This window comes from Rhododendron vialii, chromosome 9a (genome assembly GCF_030253575.1).
Source record: "Rhododendron vialii isolate Sample 1 chromosome 9a, ASM3025357v1".
NCBI lineage: Eukaryota > Viridiplantae > Streptophyta > Magnoliopsida > Ericales > Ericaceae > Rhododendron > Rhododendron vialii.
Genome location: NC_080565.1, coordinates 29,178,871 through 29,200,515, shown reverse-complemented (window position 1 = coordinate 29,200,515; position 21,645 = coordinate 29,178,871). Strand labels below are relative to the sequence as shown.

The 21,645-nt window shown below is 39.9% G+C and overlaps 4 protein-coding genes across 4 annotated transcripts; 2 read left to right on the top strand and 2 right to left on the bottom strand.

Annotated features, from left to right (window-relative positions):
* The first annotated feature begins 651 nt into the window (after positions 1–651).
* LOC131300974 (tRNA(adenine(34)) deaminase, chloroplastic) lies at positions 652–6,706 on the top strand. Its single transcript, XM_058327051.1, has 4 exons — positions 652–4,477; positions 4,572–4,659; positions 5,688–5,815; positions 6,228–6,706. The coding sequence occupies exons 1-4, from the start codon at positions 873–875 to the stop codon at positions 6,487–6,489; spliced, it is 4,083 nt and encodes a 1,360-aa protein (XP_058183034.1). The 5' UTR covers positions 652–872; the 3' UTR covers positions 6,490–6,706.
* Positions 6,707–7,249: 543 nt separating this feature from the next.
* On the top strand, positions 7,250–8,817 carry LOC131300972 (lysine-rich arabinogalactan protein 19). The gene is made up of 2 exons (XM_058327049.1): positions 7,250–8,188; positions 8,561–8,817. Exons 1-2 carry the CDS (start codon positions 7,571–7,573, stop codon positions 8,678–8,680), a joined length of 738 nt encoding a protein of 245 aa, XP_058183032.1. The 5' UTR covers positions 7,250–7,570; the 3' UTR covers positions 8,681–8,817.
* On the bottom strand, positions 8,712–13,607 carry LOC131300973 (uncharacterized). Its single transcript, XM_058327050.1, has 5 exons — positions 13,308–13,607; positions 13,049–13,184; positions 10,196–10,324; positions 8,957–9,067; positions 8,712–8,871 (listed from the first exon to the last, which is right to left on the bottom strand). Exons 1-4 carry the CDS (start codon positions 13,472–13,474, stop codon positions 8,960–8,962), a joined length of 540 nt encoding a protein of 179 aa, XP_058183033.1. The 5' UTR covers positions 13,475–13,607; the 3' UTR covers positions 8,712–8,871; positions 8,957–8,959.
* A 1,365-nt stretch (positions 13,608–14,972) lies between these two features.
* LOC131300971 (phosphate transporter PHO1 homolog 1) lies at positions 14,973–21,435 on the bottom strand. The gene is made up of 14 exons (XM_058327048.1): positions 21,070–21,435; positions 20,600–20,903; positions 20,025–20,433; positions 19,184–19,232; positions 18,993–19,064; positions 18,455–18,584; positions 17,262–17,382; positions 16,916–17,165; positions 16,710–16,814; positions 16,575–16,619; positions 16,302–16,454; positions 15,929–16,207; positions 15,440–15,576; positions 14,973–15,307 (listed from the first exon to the last, which is right to left on the bottom strand). Exons 1-14 carry the CDS (start codon positions 21,289–21,291, stop codon positions 15,217–15,219), a joined length of 2,367 nt encoding a protein of 788 aa, XP_058183031.1. The 5' UTR covers positions 21,292–21,435; the 3' UTR covers positions 14,973–15,216.
* Between the last annotated feature and the right edge of the window lie 210 nt (positions 21,436–21,645).

The window sequence follows — 21,645 nt, the reverse complement described above, 5'->3', positions numbered from 1 at the left end:
CCATGAAAGGAAGAGTGTAATGACATATGCCGACTCCAAAATACAAATGATATTTCGGATTATTTTTTGTTTTTATTCAACATTTTTTTTTTACTTTTATCAGTTTCTTATTATTTTGCTGAAATTATTTGTTCGTTTCGACAAAAGAAATGTAATAATTAAAAAAAAATATGACCAAAAGCTTAAAAAAGTTACCAAAATAAAAATAATCTAAAACATGGAGATTTCTTTGAATTCCTTTGCTCTTTGTCGAGTTTTTTCAAGTTTAGTTTATAATTTTTTTAATTTTTATTATTATCCGAATAAATAAATCTAAGAAATTTAATGAAAAACTAACTAAAAGAAAAAAATTCAAATAAAACAAAAATAATCCAATAACAAGTTTAAATAGGTAGAGTAGATTTTCATTTGATTTAATCGATGAAAATATTGCAAAGATTGTGCGAAGTTCTAGGGTTCAATTATTGGTGTCTGGTCGCAACTCGCAAGAAAGAAATTTTTTATGAATTTTTTAATTTTTGCGTGAACGACCCGCCTTTTACCGAATCGAGGAGAAAATTAGTTGAGAAGGAGGTAAGCTCATCCGGAGATCTTGACTGTCAAAAAATTAAAATGCATGCCATGGTACACAGGTACAGCATCCCAGACTCAACCGAGTCCAAAACCCAGATGGCCGAGCTCCGAGTCAACTCAAGAATAATTTCCCTCGTTTGTGTCGTTTCATCCATTTGTTGCTCACTTGCAATCTCCAATCTTCCAATTCATCTTTTCATTTCAGCTTTTCCAATCCAACCCACCGAACAAGACCCACTTCTCCAATCAAGGTAAGCTCTTCTTTCTCTCTCTCTCTCTCTCTCTCTCTCTCTAGAATAATGTACAACACTTACCTGAGCTCAACTTTCTCATTTAGATGCAAAGGCCCACTTTCCTTTTCATTCAATGATTATTCTTGCTTTAACGATAGATTTGATGTAAACCCAAGAACATTCGCATCACAATCATGCTGTGCTTGTTGTCCTAACCCCATGTATAGAGAACCCATTGTGAACCCTAGCTATTTATATGGGTTGAGGCAATCAGCTCTAATTCAGTGTTCAGCTTCTAGGAGGCTGATCTTGGGTAGTGCAGACCAGTACTATTGCCGGTTACCCGCTTACGATGCGGGCCAGAGCTGCTGTTGTGGGTTTGTTGAGGAGAGGAGTGTTAGTGGCAGGAGAGGGGGGTTAGGGGCGGCAAGATTTCGATGTAGGGTTTCGGAGGAAAAGAGCAAAAGGCATCACTCCCGGGATATCGACAATGTAGAAGAAATACTTAGCTTGTTGAGTGAGGAAGTGGGTGAAGAGTGTTTTGGTGTTGGGGAGAGAAATGTTCGGTCATCGGGGAGGGTGGAGGAGGAGGAGGAGGAGAAGAAGAGAGGTAGTGGTACTGCTTACAGGAATAGAAAGAAAAATGATAGTTCTGGTTTGTTTGTGAGTAATTCGAAGCGTGATGTTGAATCTGTAAGGAAGGAATCAAGGGAAGTGGATTATAGAGAACTTGAAGATAAAAGAAAAGAAGACAAGGAAAGTCATTTGAGGGGCAAGGAACATAGGATTAGGAAAGACGGGTCTAGTGGCTCATCTTATTATTCATGTGGTTCTTTGGGTGAGTTCGAGAGTGATAGTGAATTGCAGGTTAGGCAAGAGGGATATAGAGGGGAATCATCGAGTGGGTTTGGAAGGAGTTCAGAAGAAAGTGTAGAATTGACGTATGATGGGAAAACTGTCGAAGATGTAAAGAGGCGCGGAGGTGTTACGAGGGATCATGGGGTTCTAATGCAGCAGGGAAAAGCTGCACTAGGGTCATACACTGCATCAAGTGGTATCGAGTGTGATTGGAGAAAGAAATCAGAGAAGAAGCTTACTGAAGAATCGAATGAACAAACGGAGTCATGGGATAAATCATTCAACAAGCACACTCGACAGAAACTTGATGACAGGGACGAGACGTCAGCTTTTGAGCTAACTACTGGTAATGAAACAAGGGACCAATACTTTAAAAAGGATGACCAAATGACCAGACAGTCTGAATCAAGTACGAAATATAAAAAATTTAGTCGGGTTCAGGAGATCCATGACAGTGAACAAAACTTAAGAACATCAGGAAGTTTGGTACACAAAACAAGAAATGAACAGACTAAAACAGCTGGCCTTGTTAGCCGACAGGATGAGTATGAGAGGAATTCCCAGAAACTCAATAAAGTCTCGAAAATTCATGAAGCGAGTGATAGAGTCACCTCTATCTCCCATAGACAGTCTGAAGCTAGAGTAAAGAAAAGGGAGGACAAATCAACCGAGATTTTGAGTTCAGTTCATGATACAGAAGAGCATTACCATGTAACTGGTCAACGAGACTCCAGACATACGGACTCAAGTAGAAAAATCCAAGAATCGACTGAAATGTCAGACATGCATGGTATCGATATTGATAACACATCAGCTTCACTGAGGCATTTCCTAACAAGTCAACAAGCTATTAACAAACACGATAAAGTCTCGGAAATCCAAGAAATGAATGATAGAGTCACCTCTGTCTCCCAGAGACAATCTGAAGCTAGAGTAAAGAAAAGGGAGGACAAATCAACCGAGATTTTGAGTTCAGTTCATGATACACATGAGCATTACCATATAACTGGTCAACGGGACTCCAGACATACAGACTCAAGGAGAAAATTCCAAGAATTGACAGAAATATCAGATACGCATGGTATCAATATCCATAACACATCGGCTTCTCTGAGGCAATCTGATACTAGAATGGAAAACCAACACTTCCTAACACATCAACAAGCTATTAGGAAGTCAGAGTCAAGAAAAGGATCCTTAGACGAGAGGAATATGTCAGTCATTCAGTCTAGTGATGCCCAATTTATAGCCTCTCAAAGGGATTCTAAAAGGAGAATCAGTAGTCAAGACACACACTCCGTATCAGTTGTGGAATCAACTGAGGAAACCATAGAGCGACAAAATCTAACTGAACAAAGAGTCCTCCAAATCGGATCAAGAACTCAGACTCAGAGGCCAATGAAAACACTAAGTTTCAGTGAGGGCACTACAAAGGAGGCTTCTGGTTCCCAAGCAGATTTGGTTTTGAAAACCCAACCCATAGAGCAGCATATTGGCGTGAATGTGGGAGTTGAGATAAGTTCCAACGTGATAGCGATGCCTCCACCATCTCAATCGGTAGAAAGAGGTCCATTGCACGTTGGGCCAACTAATGATTTTCCAGTCCAAGAGGTTTCTAGTGCTACTTTACAAGTGGGTTCTGATGGAGGAGCCAGAAGGGATGAAACCCATGACGAGCATTTAAACTTCATTTATCATGAAGATGCACTGGGCTCAGCTGAAGGATTACAGAAATCCTCCATGCAATTTGTGGGTGAGTTCGTGGAAAAGGTGATGCATGAAGTCTCAACTTCCCAAATCCAAACGGAGTTGGTGACGGAAGGCCAAAAGCAACACCAGAAAACCTCAAGTCAATATGATTCCGGAGACTTTAAGTCAAAAGGGCATGAATCAAGGCACTCATCTCGAAGTTCTGGAAAAAAGGGGCCTTCGGATGATATATGGGACGTGACAGACCCACCTATTCAAGAATCTTATGTAACAGAAGCAACAGAAAGTGAAAGCACTACCCCAACCACGAAAACCATTACCAAGAGAACTGGGAGGTCCTTGTGGAATATAATTTCAGATATAGTTCAATTCCGGTGGGCTGCGCGTTCTAGCCATCATACTTCACCTCAAAAGTCCGGCGGAAGAAGTTCGCCAATTCAATCTGTTAGCAGTGAGGCATGGTTCTCTGGTCATGAGGCGGATGAAAGTAGCGATGGAAATGTGAAAAGGGGAAAGGAAAGCACGACACATGGTTCCACGTCTTCTGATCAGCATAGTCCAGCAACAATTCCAATGGGAAGTCAAGGAGAAAGGTCCAGCTCAGCACACTCGAAGAATAAAAAAGGTTCAAGTATCTCTTCAAGTGGCCCAGCATCCATAGCCATTTCCTTGGGTCCCACTGAAGAAAATGTTGGAAGGAGTGGCACTGAAGTGGTGGAATCATCAGTCCTAATGCCTTCTTTGCGATTAAGAAGATCTCCCCATATAGATGAAATTGCAGAAGCTGGTAAGACTGCTGTATCTGCAAGTGGTTCATTGTTGCAGGAGCAAGCAAGTGATACTGGTCTCACTGGAAAATCGGGGGCTGGGGAAAAAGATGGGGAATTGAAACGAAGAAAACTTCAACGGAACTTTCAAGTCCCAAAGGATAGATTTGACGAATGGGAGGAAGCTTATAAATTTGAAAGCGAGCAGAGAAGAATGGATGAGGTGTTTATGAGGGAAGCGCTGTTGGAGGCCAAAAAGGCTGCTGATATATGGGAGGTCCCTGTTGGGGCTGTCTTGGTACAACATGGAAAAATAATTGCTCGTGGATACAACCTGTAAGTTGTAGTACTTGCTTAGTCTTTGTTTTATGTTTTGTTGGGGCTTCAGCTGTTCTCGTTTGGGATAGTTTTAAATTGTATTTTTTTTCAGGGTGGAAGAATTACGTGACTCCACTGCCCATGCAGAAATGATTTGTATACGGGAGGCTTCAAACCTACTTCGTACATGGAGGCTTTCTGTAAGTTCGTGTTAATTCACTCATTTCTACTTTAACTGAATCTGAACTTTGGAGGATTTAAAGACTGGCGAGTCTCGCTTATAAGGCCTTGTTGTGGACTTGGACTTTTTTGGCCATCAGAGAGGATGTCTGTCTATTTGAACATAACAATAAAATGCTTGTGTTCCCCATATGCAACTTTTCCAAACACCAGTTGTACTATGATAGAAACATGTTGGAGGTTAAATTGTAGTGCTACTGTGTTCATAATCAGCAGTGCCCACTAATGCTTCATGGTAACTTCCTGGTTGTGAACTTTTAGTGGCTATACTTGTCAGGACTATTGAACGTGGAAAATTTTCTGTTTGTATATTTCAACATATGGATCTATGGGTACAACAGCTACAGCTGAATCAAGAGTGTTTTGAGATGGTTCTTGTAAAGTTTTCGATTACAAAAAGCCTTGGAAACTTTGCATTCTACTTGCATGCGACACCCTTATAACGGTGTTAGAGCTTGTCCTTAACTCCAAATGAGCCTGTGTAGCCTCTCCATGCATTGCCAATTGGTTTTGAGTTATCGTTAGACTATAACCTGCATCCTCATGCTATTAGTCCGAGCTTTTCCTAAGAACAAATCGTAACTTCAGAACACTAGAGAGTAAAAGGTGAAATTTTTTGTTTCCAAAGAGCATCCAAAGCCTACCCAATTGGAGATGATGTTTGTAAGCATGGAGTGAAAAAATGAAGACGTTAATTTCGAGCCGTTATGAACCTGAATCTATTGGAATAGTGACAGGCCTGATGGCCTTTATCGTACTTACTGCTTTTAGTATTGTAATGTATGCAATCTTATCCTTAAGTTACAATGAACATTATGAACTAAATATATGTAAAAGTTGGCATGTTGGTTAAGTCACACAAGACCCACTAAAGTAAGTTCCGCTTCATATCAATGTTTCAATTTAGTTGAACAAATTGTCCATAATTGTAATGAAGTTGTTGATCGGGTTTTTTGTTTTAAACCGTACACTTGATTTCTTCCCTCAGGAGACTACCCTGTATGTAACACTTGAACCATGTCCTATGTGTGCTGGAGCCATACTTCAAGCTAGAATCGATACTGTTGTATGGGGAGCTCCCAATAAGCTCCTAGGAGCTGATGGCAGCTGGATTAGGTATGCAATTGGATGACTGTCTTTATCATTATCGTCATATTTACTCAACCTATCCCCCTTATTTTTTCCGTCTGACTTCAAGACAAAACATGTGTTACTAAAATACATGGTACCTGCACAGCTTTCAAAAAAAAAGAGTCTATGACTTTAGACTCATTCTCTAAATACTAGATAGTTCTTTGAGAGATTATGAAACCATTTCAGCATTTGTAATTTGTTAAAAAGTTTTTTTCCTGTTGCATTTAGTTGGAGAAGTTTTGTTACCATTGAAATTTCACATGCTAGTTCAGCACACACACGCATGGTTTTTCCTCAACGGGGGGTTGGACCAGGATGAAATACTGTAAGTTTAATTTATCCTCAAGTTTTTGGTGCTTCCCTTCTGTTTTGATTTGGGATAAACATTTTACAGACTTTTCCCTAATGGGCCGGAAGGCGGAAATCCCTCGGAACCAACAGACAAGCCACCAGCTCCAATCCACCCATTCCACCCAAAGATAGTTGTGAGGCGAGGAGTGTTGGAAACAGAGTGTGCTGATGCAATGCAGCAATTCTTTCAAAGGAGACGGAAAAAGGAGAAGAAAGCGGACTCACCACCTTCTTGTCTTCCTATTTCAACCTATCCTTCAAAACTCTTAACCAAGATGCATGGTGCCTTCCATTTTTGTTTGTAATTTTGTCATCAGATTTCTTGTTTGTAATTGGATTAGAGGATGTATTTTATTTTTTTTGCTGCCCCGGTCCATTTCAGTTTGAGAAGTCAACTGTCGTTCGATCAGGCCAAGACGATTCTAAGGAATTTTTTCTGTAACATGACACCCCTTTTGCAGATTTTCCATGTGAAATTGTGCACTTTGCAGCATAAATTGGACACAACAGTTTCTGTGCTAACATCCTTCAATATAGATTTGCATCTCCTTTTCTTCTAACTTGGTGGAACTGTAAAGGTTTGAACAATACTACTCTCTGGGATTGAATTGCAGCAACGCAGCAAGATGGGATTAACTCATTCCTGGTAGAGAAAGTTAACTTTGTTCGGTTTGCTTAAATTCCGGGAATTTGATCTGGGTTGAGTCTTGGTGAAGAGAAACTAGAGTTTAGCTGCTTTGCATTTGCTCCTATAACTGATTATGACTGCGTACCAAGGTTTGGTCTTCTGTTAAGATCAACACAGTAAATCAGCTAAAGGTAGGTGGGGTTATTTGTTATTATTCCATGACCTTCCCCTGTCCTGTTAATGCTACATGCACAAATGCGCCATTTCTTGGCCTATTTTCATGTTGCGAATGATAGCGGACCCATTTTAGTAGTGAACTTTTGTAGACAAACCCCCAAGTCCCTAAGTCTTGACCCCTTAAAGTTCTAAGTCTTGACCAACCCCTGCAAACTAAAACATGGCTCTTTGCATCTTTTTGCAAGGTATGCAATATGTAACAAAGGTCCAATTCAAGGGTACCAATTATGATATGTGGTCCAACTAAGAGCCTTGATTTGCCAATCTTTGAGCACGAAATGACAACAAAAGAAACAATTAATGGCATTGCTTTCACAAGACTCAAAAAGTCCACCTCGAAACTATTTTTCTCAGCTTGAAGATCCCACCAACTTAAATCATTAGAAGAGCAGTAGCATTCGTATGAGGACTACATCTCTCCTTCCAACCCTTGCTTCAAACCTCTTCTACTTCAAGAATTCCAGTTAGTTGTTGCATATAACCACCACCAATTCAGCTTTCTGATTTCCATCCCCACCAAAATGGCTTCACTCTTGTGGGTATTCGGCCTTGCTTCCTTGGTGTGCCATTTACCAAACAACGTCCATGCTCAAGCGCCATCAGCCACCCCACCTTCTTCCACCACACCAGTTGCGCCTTCTAATCTCCCGGCAACACCACCACCTACAACCACCACTCCTATCACATCACCATCTCCAACAGTTCCACCAACAGTTCCACCCCCTCAAATCCCACCACCACAGCCACCGCAAACTCCGCCAATCCCGAGTCCTTCCCTGCCACCGGCATTGCCACCACTGCCAGTTGCATCACCGCCGCCGGCATTGCCACCTGCTTTGCCACCACCACAGGTATCCCCATCACCAGCACCAGCTAAGGAAGCACCAGTGCCCACACCATCTATGACACCGCCGACACCGGCTCCGGCACCACCACCACCGCCGCCACCATCGCCACCACCGCCACCTATTGAATCACCAACACCTGCACCAGCTCCTGGAAAGCACAAGAAAAGGAAGCATAAGCACAAGCGACATCATGCACCAGCTCCAGCACCAACTGTTCCGAGTCCCCCAGCACCACCAACAGTTACGGACTCGGAAGAAACAACACTAGCACCGTCACCATCTCTGAATGTGGTAATAAGCCAATTACTTCATCCTTCACATACTGTGTCTACTATTGCCTTTCAAGATGTCTCAAAATATTTGTCCATTTTAAAAATCTCATGGCCAAAATCTATAAAGTTACACTTCTTCCCTTTCCTTTCTGAAAATGAAATCCAGGATGCATGTAACTTAAATATGTTGAACAAGAATACTTTTGGAAGATGAAACTTTCAGGTGCGATGATAATGTACCGTTAAAAAGTTCCCCTAAATTGGGAAAACAAAAGGGAAGGGGGGAATATTTCAAGTTTTCAGCGAATTAGTTTACAATGCAACCAAATTCTGTGCATATAAATCAAGTACCTAAACTCATAAGTCACTGATGAACTTTTTCTGGTTACAGAATGGGGGAATTGCACTTCAGCAGCAGGGAGAATTATCTAGAATGTGGATGAGATTTGGAGTCGCATTTTTTGTGCTGGTTGCTATCACGGGCTACAATTTTGAAAACCTTATTGGATGAAACACCAGCATTGTTATGAATGTAGAAGAGATCCGACAAAGAAATTCATTTATCCTTTCATAGGCAATGGAAAGAATGTACCAAAAATGATCAAAGATGCTATTTACATTGTCACACATTGATTATCATTTCAAAAACTCTTGCCTCCTCTCCTCATGAGATAAAAGACCAATCTGTTCCATAGTTGACATCTGGAAAGGATTAAACGTTGTAAGATATTGGTAGATTTTCAATAAAGGAGTCCAGTATGAAGCGATGATCTTCATGCATTTTCACTTGTCAAACTTGATCTGCATTTGAGTCCATCCCACTCTCCTCCCGGAAATCATACTCAACCACCAGCCCGAGATTGTCAATTAACTTATGATGCTGCTGACAGCCTGCACACTGATAAGTAATGGAAAATGGTAAGGATGCTTATCGAAGATAATGATATTTATTTATCGGAAAGTTCTGAAAAATATTTCTAAACACGAACAATCAGTGTGTGGCTGTTCAAAATTACTAGTCGGACTATACCTAATCAACGAGGTTCCTCCAAACAAATCATGTCCAACAAGTCATGGCAAAGTATGCAAAGCTTGAAAACTAATACTGTTGCATATTTAGTAGAAATGAATTGAAATTACAATGTTTTGAAACCCGGACCATTGAGCGACCCAGAAAAGGGACCAGACGGATGGATCACCGGGTTCCAACGCCATCGAACCAGAATCAAACCGTGATGTCAGAATTATGTTTAAAATTATTAAACCAATAATAAAAGAAAGAAATTGATTTTTGTGCTCCACTTTTTACTGATGGCGCTCCACCTTTAACGTGAAGTTACTAGTAACTTCATGAACAAAGTGGAACTCTATTAGTAAAAAGTGGAGCGCGAAAATCAAAATCCTAAAAGAAAACTGACTAATATTAAGATATAAACATTACTTATATAAAAATATGATGAGGAGTTCAGCTATTCTAGTATTCTTTCATGAGTCATGACAAATGGGCATCGCAAAGAAATAGAACTTGAGGCAACAAATGAAAATATAAACCAGTTAGTGCAGCCCATTCATGAGCGCAAACTTATTGCTGGTGCTGGCTGTGCCTTTCAGCCAGAACTTTGCACAAGCCAATCGTCCCACGAGTGCCAGCTGTAGCTTCAATACATAAGCAATTAAGTGGCCTGGGGATCAGTTCAAACTCTTGCCGATCAGGTTTAATCAATCCGTGGCCGGTTTTCATGGGTTGAAGGTCGAACCACCGGATTTGGACGGTTTTTGAAAATTAAGCAGGTTTTTGATATTGCAACGGTTTGTGAAACGCGGACTGGAGCAAGAGCCGGTCGACCATTCACCCGGTCAAACCGGCTAGTCTGGTCCAGTTTTTAAATTAAAACATTGCTCAATTAAGAGTATCAACTCACAATAAGAGTTTTATGTAAGACCAAATATTATAATCCATTTTAGTCGTTTACGGGACGACAAACACAGATGTGCGCCACAGTACCAGTACATAGTAAACGTATACCTGTACGAAAACAGTACCCCGTTCATAGGCTACTCTATTTATGAGCTTCTTTGATCTTTCGCCACATGCATTACAAGTGAAATGTAATAACAAGCTTCTTCTTGGAAGCTTTAAGTCAATAGTTGCCTCCTGGAAATGGAATGTGGCAAAGAGATCAGTTGAAGAGAAGAGAGTGAAAGTTCAAACAAATAAACTGAAAGACGATTTCAGATGTCTACATAGAACGAGGACTGCACTGCAAAACTATCTAATATCTACATCCTAAGAAGTAGAGGGTGAAAATGTCGTGAAGGAAACAATCTTACGAGTAATTAAAAAATAAAAAAGACATAGTATTCTCGTAGGCATATCAAACACATTTCGCATCCCAAATAATAAAATGGGGCACAATGCACAGAATTCCTATCTAGTGGGCTGACAAGATGTATTCAGCCTTAAACCTATTTCTACGGAGGTTGTTTCAGTGACTCATGCTGTGTTTGGTTCCCTTCTCAAAAAAAAATTTCCAACTCCAACACCACTCATTACCCATACTTTCAATCATTACTCCTATTTCTCCCTCCACTCATTACCCCTATTTCCAATCATTACTTTCACTTCTCTCTCTATCTCTCTCCAATCATTATCCATATCTCCAATTATTACCCCTATTTCTCTCTCCACTCATTACCCAAAAAAAAAATCTCAAAAAAACTCCCAAACGGGATCCGAACAAAGCATCAAACTGGCAACGCCGTCTTCGTGAGTCGAACCTGTGCCAGTAGAGACATGAAGTGGGCAAGATTTTGGGCACCCTATGGATCAGGCCAAATTAGCTGGATTGGGATATGGGCATAGCATGAACTCGTCGGCTGAGCCTGGATATGGCGGACCGCAAACATGGGGCCAGAGTGGGATCGACTATTAATGAATATTCTGGAAGGTGCTCAAGGGCAGTAGAAGAGATCTAGCCAAGAAAGACCGTTTGATTTGGGGAAACTATCTTGATAAGCATTATCAAGTATCAAGATAAGGGCAGAACTCCAGAGATATATGGATAAGAGTACATCCCAAACAGGCTAGATATCTTGGACCCCAAGTAAAGGGAATTGATAAAAACAATCACTCACTCCCAAAACCCTAGTTTCTCTTCTTCTCCTTCATTCAGTCTCTTAGGCATCTCTCAGGCATTGGAGGGGTATTTCGGTCAAACCCCAGCCGCGTAGCCTTGCGTTCTTGAGTCTTAGTTCTCGTCAGAACCCTATTCAGCGCTACTTAGGGAGGCTTGCAAGGTAAGAACCTAGCCCCCACAGGACACTAACTGCAAGGCTTACTGTAGCGGTCCAGGTGTACAAAATTGGTGCCACGAGTTAGCAATATCTAGTGACTAGTATCATATCAATTGCTAAACTTTTGGATAAATAGTAATAAGTTCAAAGGGACACAAGCATTAAAACATTCGCTTAATTTTCCTCTGAAAAAAATGGAACTTAAACCTCTCCTATACCATCCAGTGACGCCACAATTAGAACAAGCATCTCCATTAAATCCTCCGGAAATTGCCCAGTTGATTTCATATTTTTCATGTTCATCAATCTGTTTCTGTGAATGGAGCAATTGAAGACAATCGAAACTAGCACTACTAATGAATGTGATACTTTGTGCAAGTATATCAAGGTGAACTAAGATTGATCTTACAGCATCATCTGTGACAATTATCCCAAACTCTTTCATAGCTCCATGGGCATTAGATATGGATGATACACATCTAGCATCATGTAAATCACCAAGGAATTATTGAGCATTGCAAAGAATAATAAAAGTCCAAAACTCTTAAGTAGAATTAGAAAACATAGGCCTTGTTCGGTTAAGGGTTTTGGATTCTAATCATTATCCTATTTCTCTCTCCACTCATTACCCCTATCTCCAATCATTACTCTCATTTTTTCTCTCTACCTCTCTCCAATCATTACCCCTATTTCTAATCATTACTCTATTTCTATCTACATTCATTACATACAAATCAAAATCCAAAATCCCAAAACAAACGGTGTCAAAGACATTGATTTCTAATCAGGGCAAAACCAATACATTTCCTATTAACAAACCAAGCCTTTCTTAGCACAGCAGGGCAGAACAATAGGACTAAACAAATTGTTATCCCAAACAAGTGTGGCAAGTAATTATAACCTTGATAACTGAAGAGGTGCAGGAGCTATCAAACTGAAGTTAGAGTTGGCTGTCCTAACAAGCTAAACTCCGATAGAAGTATATTGGACACAAGAAGTACGAAACTAAAAACGGGTGAACAACATAAATGATAGCTGAAAAGAACATCACCATGTACCAGACCAGTCATATAACACAAAGGTGGCACAAGAACTCTCAGAGTATACAGAGCTATAATGGCAAAAACATTGGATGAGGCAGTTAACTTGTGTAACTACGGGCCAATCAGAAAAAAGAAGAAAAAACTTGCATCACTACGGAAATCTATCATAAATCCTGTTATAAAACAGGAAAATAAACCGCTGATCTTATAAGCCTGGATCCACATGATTTTATTTTTTTGTAATGGCATATTGGCACTCACACAGCAACCTTTTCCATTCCAAATACTTTAGGTTTCAATAGCCACAAACCAAAAATCACTACCCTTAGCAAATATGCAATTAGTCAAAAGATCAAAAAGCTCAGTTCAAAAAATATATCTATATCAAAAGGCAAATCAGTACTATGATTGGCATAAAGAGCTCATATTCGACAACCAACAAGCAAGAACATTCAGAAGTTCAAAAAGCAATAAGCATTTAAAACAATAGAATCTTGATCTCATTAAGTACCAAAGAGAAGAGATATGGTATCATATACCACCTTTAAATCATCAGTAGCAGAGGTCGGGGCCGATTCCGATGGTACCGATTCGACATGGTTATCGGCCAAACAACAGAGTATTGGCACCCGAAACACATGGGTTGGTACTATACCTATCTTGTGAAAAACACTTAATCTGCAAGAAAGAAACAAATAAGTCAAGAAAAGAAAAACCCACAAAGAATTATAGAAAGAAGAGTTCTTGAGTAATAATACTGGGTTTAATAAATGGGATTAACTCATAAGGGGGATTTAGAACCTAGAGGGTTTGAGCGTGGAGTAGTGAAGCGAATTGGGTTTGAAGAAGTTGGAGCGCTGGAAGGGGCAAGTGGGTACATAAGCTCTGAGAGTGTTGGTGGTGGTGGTGCTGGTGGAGGAGGAGAGACAATGAACGGCGGGAAAGGTGAGAGATCGAGTTGCAGCCATGGGGGACAATTAGGGTTTGAGTTGGGGAAAGAAATAGTAGATGCTACCCTTGCCGCACGAATTCACCGCTCCATCCACCACACGTACAGAACAGCGCCGTTCTCGTGTGTTTGGTGCCTTTTTTGTGTGTAAAATAATTAGGCAGTACCCCTTGGCCCTGTTTGCTGCCCAGTCCAATAAATAGACATGATTATTGATGATTTCGTGGGTTCTATTTCGAGTCTCCAAAAACTTATTCGAACAGCAAGTTATTATAAAAATATTTTTTTGTGTTTTTTAAAAAAAATTAGTCTAATTCGATATCTGTGAGGACTTTTTTGGTATTCGCAGGGACTCTACAAATTCTGAAAAAACTTTTAAGTGCAAGTATAAAAAAAATATTAGAGCATTGTTTTCTTCAATAAGAGAAAAAAGAGTGCTCCAGGCTCCGTTTGTTTCGATGTAAAATGTTTTTCATGAAAAATATTTTTTTAGAAAACAAACTTAAAATTCTTATTTTTCGGCGTTTGATTAGCAAATGAAAAATATTTTCCAAAACAATGACTGATTGTAGATTTTGAAATATTTTGATCAAGTAAGCACTCTCTCCTCCTCCTCTCTCGTTTTGGATCTAATATGATTTGGGAGAATTACAGAATGGAATACGCGGTGTTGGGAAATGTCGGACCATCGGGGGTAAAATACAAAAATGACTTATGGGCAAAATTAGAGGAAAACATTTTCACCCTATTGATGCATATTTTCCCCTCTTCTTTTTCTAGCCAAACAACGGAAAATGGGTAAAACATTTTACCCAAACATATTTTACGTCCAAACAAACGGGAATGGGAGGGGCTGTAGTGAACCCGCCGCGCTACACGTGTCGGCCGATCTGGCCGTCCACCTCGGCACGGACGGCTCGGACAGCACCCCCGGGTCCAACAAACGGAGCCTCAATGTGTGACAATTACTTTTGGAAAAGATTTGCAATTTTCTTCTTGTATTTGTAACCAGTTGAACAAGAAGAAAAAAATAAAGGGTAGTCTTCGCTCCATTTTTCCTTTCCTGAGAGACCTATAACTTTTATTTCTGTCAACGCTCTGATAACTAACGAATTCAAGATTCAAACACAGTCTTAAACAACCATATTGATAGTACAATTTTTGTTTATTGCCTTTTGTATATTATCCATGCCTTCTCTCTTCAGTTTCTATTGGTATGTTCATTTTCTTTCTTTTCATCCAAAACCAAAAACAGCTTAAAGAAAACTGAAATACAGGAACCCTTCTACACGCAAGTGAATCAATACTTGTAAAATAAGCTGCATCTGTTCGTTCCTTAAAAAGAAAAAAAGAAAAAAAAAAGTGAATCTATGCGCGTAATCTTAGCAGTTAGTCTTCTTCAGTGTTTGAGGAATTCGACACATAACTTCGAAACTTCTATTTCCTCTATCTTTTTGCTTGGAGGATACTAAACACTGCATTTGACCATAGACAGGAAAGTGATCACAAGAGCGATATAAAACAGGCGTTAACTGGTTATTAACGCGAGGGATAATCACTTTCATATAACTACTTCGAGAGAATTCTGTGTACAAGTATGGACTCATTCCCGCGAATCTGATCCCTCCCAAGGACAAGCAAGTTGTCATCCTTTCCTCTCAACTTGTACAATTGAAATGAGGTTCTTTTTTGAACCAAACGGACTGGTATAATCCGCCAAAACTGAATTCTATTCGGAAACCAACTGTTGCCATTTGCGCATTAGTCTTCCTCATCCACTTCATGAAAAGGCAGCGGAACCGTTCTAACAGCTCTGAAATGGCCAGCATTGTTCAGGTGCTCATTTTCCAACCTGGACCATCACAATTGTGATTAGTTTCATTTAACTAGGCTCTGTTTGGATCTTGAATCTGTGGAAAATGAGGCTGCATGTAGGACTAGGAATTAAGATGGCAGTAACCAAGTTAGGTTCCACATTTTTTACCTGTAGAAATTCCACTGCCCTCTTCTAATAACTTCAAGGGCTGCTAAAAATAGCCTTGTCACTCTGTCATCAAGACAACTGAAACTGGAATGCAAAACTGTTTGTAACCAAGCAAGCCTTAGAATAAGGTTCAAAACCTGCAAGGCATACCAAGTTTTTGTTCAGCACCACTTTCTGAATTGAATAAAGAAAAACCAAAACAAAAATGAGCCAGAAATCCGAAGGACATCTAGAGATTGCTCTGGGAAGGCTCCATATATTTCTTTGGAGATGAATTGAGTTTTTGCAACATGTCAGTAACTAAACCAAGAAGTCTTTTGTCGCAAAACTCCCGAGAGCATTTTGGGTCTATTTTCGAAAAAAAAGTAACGAAACTTGTTTTGTTCTGTCATTCTGTCCAAGGAACAAAACAAAAACCACTTTCACATGGATCATTAGGAGGAGGGAAAGAGTCAAGAAAAAAAAAAACACAATGATCATTCTATATACCATGGAGCAGTAGTAAATGAACTTTCGGCGAAGCATTAATTCATTCCTTAACCAAGGGTTCCTGGAATTGAATTGTAGCAAACCCCAATCGTTTACAAAGTCCCAATACAACTGATAAACAGTTGCAGCACTTGACATGGCCACAACTACACAAAGCCACCCAATAGAGCTTTCTTTCTCATAAGCCAGTTTGGCTCCTGCCGCCAACATTGCAGAAACATACTTTCCCAGATTCACAAGGTGGCTTGTTTGGCCTTCGTCGAACCACCTCCTAGCGCACTGCAAAACCGCTTGAACATAAGGATATGGCAACCGTAGCCAAAAAGAAAACGTAGGTAGATTGAGAAAACAAGTTTGAATTATGTATATATACCTGCATTGCCCTCCAGTAGTAAGGTAGGAAGGAAACAGCATAAGCGAGGTCTCTGTACTTTTTAGTCCTCATGCAATATCCGTAATCCTGAGTGTTGAAGCTCCCGGTTATGTAGTAGCACGCTATGTACTCTAGGTTTCTAAGCATCGGCACCTATTCAGTAGCAACACGTTAATCGAAACAGATCAGTCATGGACACGATTTTAAACATTTCTTTGAAGTCATTAGGCTTTTAGAGGAAAAGTGCAATTTGACAGTGGTTCTCCAGTTTACCTGGCTACAAAATTGATCAGCCATGAAAAAGTCTAGCATAACCACCTGCTTGGGTGATGAATATATCAGTTAGATAACTTCTTTACGAGATATAATTCGGAGAAGCCATAAACATGCTAAAACTATTATAGTTACCTTGTAGAAAGGTGACAATATGATGTTTCTAATCACACAAAGGAACCGGTAGCGGCTTGATTTATAAAAAATGTTGAAGGGGCACACAAGTAACAACAAGAAGACCTGCATGTTAATATTAGAAGCATTAATGGAGATGTACATATTTAAAAAACAAAATTAGGAAACAGTGAAAACACTTATGATTCAAAACATAGCAAAATTACCAGTAACAGAAGGGCAGGGATTGCTTGAACTTGAGCATAGGAATGCCCTTTAGCTACAAGTGCCAAATGAGCAAACAACACCCCTATTACAGCAGTCAGCGATGTGGTACAGATCAAGAACACATCTCTATATTTGAGCTCTTTTGTCGGGGCTAGCTCGAAGATGAAGCTGTAATTTATACGAGTTTTTCTCCACATGAAGATGTTGCAGCCGTACAAAAAGAAATGCAGAAACAGTAGGCTGAACATGCTGCAGACAGAGAATTCTGTCATGGTTAGAATGGAGAACTCTTTTATAGTTGCGAATCAAATTGGATAATAAGGAGTTGAATTAAAGGGCACTTGCCTAAGCACTGGATAAACAGTTTCCATGTAGAGTGTATCAGACTTTGGCCTATACATTCCAGTTAGATGGGCCATTATCACATATCCAGCTAAAAGTGCAATGAACCCTCCGGCGAATAACCCTGGTATTGTTGCGAAAAGGAAAAGAAAAATTAGCTATCGATCAAATTCCAATCTACGTCATAAATCATAGTTCTTGTGTTTTCCATGTATTTTTACATATCCTATATTTTGCTCAGAAAAGTTGACAAGAAAAAGAAAAGGATTTGAGGGCAGAGTTTAATGTAGGCCTTAGCTAGCATGACATGCCTAGATTCTCAGAATAGAGGGTTTTTTTTTTTTGATATCTCAGGGTGTCTGGGCTAGTTTGTGTGCAACTCAAGTAATCGCTGGAAACACTAGCGGGGGCAGCATAGTCTAGAATATTGAACAATTACGTACTTCCTATTGGTATTAACATGACAGAAATGAATGGCCCCGATCCACTGAAGAGGGTTGTACTAGAATCGTACCGTGTTACTTTCTACACGCGTCTGATATCGATAAGGGTACTTCTGTGATTTTAAAAGAATACATGCAACATTGTTCCCCTGGTACAAAACCAGGTAACCTATGATGTTCCCTGTTAATGTTGTTCTTATTCTGGTCTGAAACAATGTAGGGTCAGGATTCCACATCAGATGAATGGCCAAGCATGGCCCTTGTCTTAATCAGCCACTAAAAAGGTGGAAAAATAAGCTCTGGGTGGCCCATGTTTATGTGCTTGTATGGTCAAAAAAGTGAACAATAGCTCATAAATTTTCCACCAAAAGAAATTATTACAAAAAAGTCAATTAAATATGTTATCTTAGAGGTCTAATTTTTTGTTTGCTCATTGGTTTTAGGAAAAAAACTCTCTCTGACCATGTTGTCGGGCTCATAGGCCCCACAATGGATTGGTGGATGCATTGTGACCGTTCGATTTGTTTATTTTGTAGACAAAGAAAACTAGATTGATCTAGTAACCCTAGCACTTCATATCGTTGAACTTTGTGTGAAAGAATGGGCGAAAACTATGTTCTGATATATGTAACGACTAACTGATTTTTTTGATGAATTATCTAGATCAACGCCTTCATAACAAGTAGCACACAAATGTGAAGCCGAGAGAGAGAAGCGAGATTATATACCCATTATTACATGAGAAATTCTCACCTATAAAGAAAGTTACTGTATGGGACTCTTTCCTATGAGTTGGCTTAAGGTATTTCATGGCTTTCCTTCTATCATCTTCAGCAAGGTGTCTGACAAAAATATCCTCAACTTCATCTTCTAACTTCATAATCTGCCATTCATAAAATCTATTCAGACAAGCAAATCTCAGAGAAAATACATGGAATATCTAAGGGCTGATGGCCACTAAAAATTGTCCTAGAAAAAATCTGATGATGGGATACCTAGTAGTACAACCCCACATCTAATCATCTTCCAGTCACGACGTCATATGCTAATATGTTCCCTGACATGGCTTTCTGCTTCGAGGACATTAGATATTTTACTATGGGCTGACAACAAGGTGAGAAGAATTAAAAAAAAAACATTTTTCGATGCAACTTTTAAGGCACTTTTAACACATACGAAACTGTATTTTTTGGTCATTTTTCTGTGTCTAATTGACAGCCCACTTGGGCTCTTATTAGCATTTTTCTTTTACTGTAGTAGTAGTTTTTTGGGCTTATTAGTGAGATTTTACCTTGTCTGAGCTGTTGAAGTAGGAGCTTTCAACTACTTTTAGATAGATGGGAAGGACCTGTTTGTTTGTAACCTGAATGAAATGTAAAAAGCCAGAGAAAAAAAGGAAGCTTAGTCAGAAAAGCAAGCTTAATTATTGAAGTCCTAAAGGCTAAAAAAGGAAGTTTAGTCACTAAAGGAAGTACTACTTACTTTCTCCAACTTCTTCAAAATCTTCATGAAAGCAAGTATATTCAAGTTCCTGAAATCATAGTTGAAAGGAAGAAAAGTTATTAGTAGCATTTCTGCAATTGCCACCAATGGAAAACATAGGTACTAATAAAGGAAAATGATATGTGGGAAGAGTTTTCGCTTAGAATTCCTACAAGAAACGATCTAGACTCTTGTCCTACTTCCATGTCAACAAAAACGAAATTGGTAGTTGTAGTTGTTAGACTTGTCCCACATCGCTCATCTAAGCCACTCAAGCTTGGTTAATATATTCTAGATGGTACTTCACTTATTGCCAATTGATTTTAGGTTGGAACCCTCCAACAAATCTAACAGTAGCTAGCTTACGATTCGAAGAAATACAATGTCCTACTGTGCTGTACTAGTATCGCTATAAGAAAAAGGTCCCCACGAGATCACCTGAAACCTAAGATGTCTTGTGCCTCTGCTGCTGCCGTGCATATTAGTACAAAAAAATTGACCTCGGAAAGGTCGTACTCCACTTTTCTTTTTCTTTTTCTATTTTCCCCAAATACACTCATTTTTCTTGTTCTTCGCTGGATGAAATAAAAAGAAATGTACTTTCATTCATATTTCTTGATTACTATTGCACTTATGTCCTAACTATTTATAATTTGGTCACAGGACTTAATGGAACCACCAGTTGGGCTTAGTATGATTGTGACTTTACGTCCAACTTATTACTAATTCAGATAATAATATTCTCCAACCGCTTATAAATTAAAAGAAGTTTGGACTAATGCCTTAACACAAAAATCATTAACAAAAATCATAAAAACAAATGGGCCATATATAATGGTACCTGAAAGTTTTGAGGTAACCAAGTCCTTTATAGAGCTCAATGAAAGCTCCTCTGATCATCTTCTCCGCATGATGAAGCTTTGCTCTGTTGATGTGCAGTCTGTATCCCTCAGGGCCACATTTCTTGGAGGACTGATTGATCAGATCATCCCACAGTAAGTAAGTGATTGCCGAGAACGTTCGAGACGGGTTCGTCAGAGGAATGTGGATCCTCAGGTTCTTCCCCTGGCAATTGATAACCCGGCCCGAGACAGTCTTCATTCTCCCTTCTTCCCTCTTCACACTCATTGATCTTCCCATCTCATCGGGCTTCGCAGAGTCGCTGAATTCAGGCTCGTTTTTGTCCAGTTCCTCTGTTTTGTTTTCTTTCCCCTGTTCTTCCCCTGTCTTTCCCCTGTTTGACTCTTCGTCTAGTAGCAAAAAACATCGGAAAAATCGGTACTTGCAAAAAGAAAATACGAATTTTCGTATATGAATCATGATTAATTGGAAATAACAACAAAAATTGGCAGTAAATTTTAGTTGTTTTAATGTTTGAGACAGGAGAAGTGGCTGGGGTGTGACGATATATTATACCACATGAAATGGTGCCGGAAATGGAGACTTCCTCCTTGGAGTCATGGGACGAAGAGCTCCTCCGGCGCTGTTGCTTGAGCGCGTTTTTGAGCTCGACGAGGATCTCTATTTGGTTCTTCAACAAGTCTCCTCTCTCAAGGAACTCTCTCTCCTTCGTCCGGTAAAACTGGTTCACCTTGTTGAGCTGGTGGTCCAAACAAGCGAAGAACTCGTGCGCCGCGTGATCCGTTTCCGCGAACTCCTCCGCCAGTTCGGTCTCGTACATGTCCTCGTTGCTAACCGAGGATGCGAGTTTCTTGTGAACCTGAGAAAACAGACGCGTACATGTTAACTTTGTAGTGCAAAACAGTATTCATGCATGCAAAAAAAAAAAGCATTTTAACCAGATATGTTCGGTCTGTATCGGGCCGGGGGAGGGCGGAGGGGTAATGCAAACAACATATTGAGAGAGAGAGAGAAAGAGAGAGTACATGAATGGCACCATGTTCTCTATGTTGATGGCCAAACAAAGAGTTCCTAAGAGAAGAGAAGAGGGTGTTTGGGAAAGAGGTCTGTTGTTGCTTATTTGCAGTGGTGTTGTTGCTGAGGACATGGATTTTCTTGAGGTCTCTTTTGAGCTGCCAATAATCCACAAAGGCCTCTTTCCATTCCGGCACAAGCTGGGACTCGAACTGCTTGGAGAACTTCACCATCTTTAATTTTTTTCCTTCTCTCTTGCTCTTATTTTTCAAGGGGGAAATTTTAAGGGAAAAGTTCTAAGTGAGAGTGTTGCCTGTTGAGTGTTTCAAGAGGAAGGCATGGGCACAATATTTATTGGGGAGGGAAAAAGGAATTTCGGGTTCATATGCTGGCACAGATGCTTGACAGCACCAGTTTATAATATTTACTTTGCACTGATTGTGTTATCCTATGCTCCTCCCACTCGTAAGATACTCGGCCGGGTTCGCCGGAAAATGACCCGTCTCGCCGGGATGCAACAACTTCTCCCAACGCTAGTGAAAATTACAAAAAGTTAGAAATTGAACGGGCATTAATTGTACTCAATG

Bases quoted from the DNA above. Each gene is read 5' to 3' on its own strand.
- LOC131300974 (XM_058327051.1), top strand. From the start codon at position 873: ATGTACAACACTTACCTGAGCTCAACTTTCTCATTTAGATGCAAAGGC. The intron at 4,660-5,687 runs GTAAGTTCGTGT...TTCTTCCCTCAG, and splicing joins TTCGTACATGGAGGCTTTCT to GAGACTACCCTGTATGTAAC. The intron at 5,816-6,227 runs GTATGCAATTGG...AACATTTTACAG, and splicing joins GCTGATGGCAGCTGGATTAG to ACTTTTCCCTAATGGGCCGG.
- LOC131300972 (XM_058327049.1), top strand. From the start codon at position 7,571: ATGGCTTCACTCTTGTGGGTATTCGGCCTTGCTTCCTTGGTGTGCCAT. The intron at 8,189-8,560 runs GTAATAAGCCAA...TTCTGGTTACAG, and splicing joins CGTCACCATCTCTGAATGTG to AATGGGGGAATTGCACTTCA.
- LOC131300973 (XM_058327050.1), bottom strand. From the start codon at position 13,474: ATGGCTGCAACTCGATCTCTCACCTTTCCCGCCGTTCATTGTCTCTCC. The intron at 10,325-13,048 runs GTGGTATATGAT...TTCCATTTCCAG, and splicing joins CTGCTACTGATGATTTAAAG to GAGGCAACTATTGACTTAAA. The intron at 9,068-10,195 runs GTATACGTTTAC...ATTACTTATCAG, and splicing joins GGGGTACTGTTTTCGTACAG to TGTGCAGGCTGTCAGCAGCA.
- LOC131300971 (XM_058327048.1), bottom strand. From the start codon at position 21,291: ATGGTGAAGTTCTCCAAGCAGTTCGAGTCCCAGCTTGTGCCGGAATGG. The intron at 20,904-21,069 runs GTACTCTCTCTT...CTGTTTTCTCAG, and splicing joins GAGAACATGGTGCCATTCAT to GTTCACAAGAAACTCGCATC. The intron at 20,434-20,599 runs GTATAATATATC...TTTTGCTACTAG, and splicing joins TTCCGGCACCATTTCATGTG to ACGAAGAGTCAAACAGGGGA.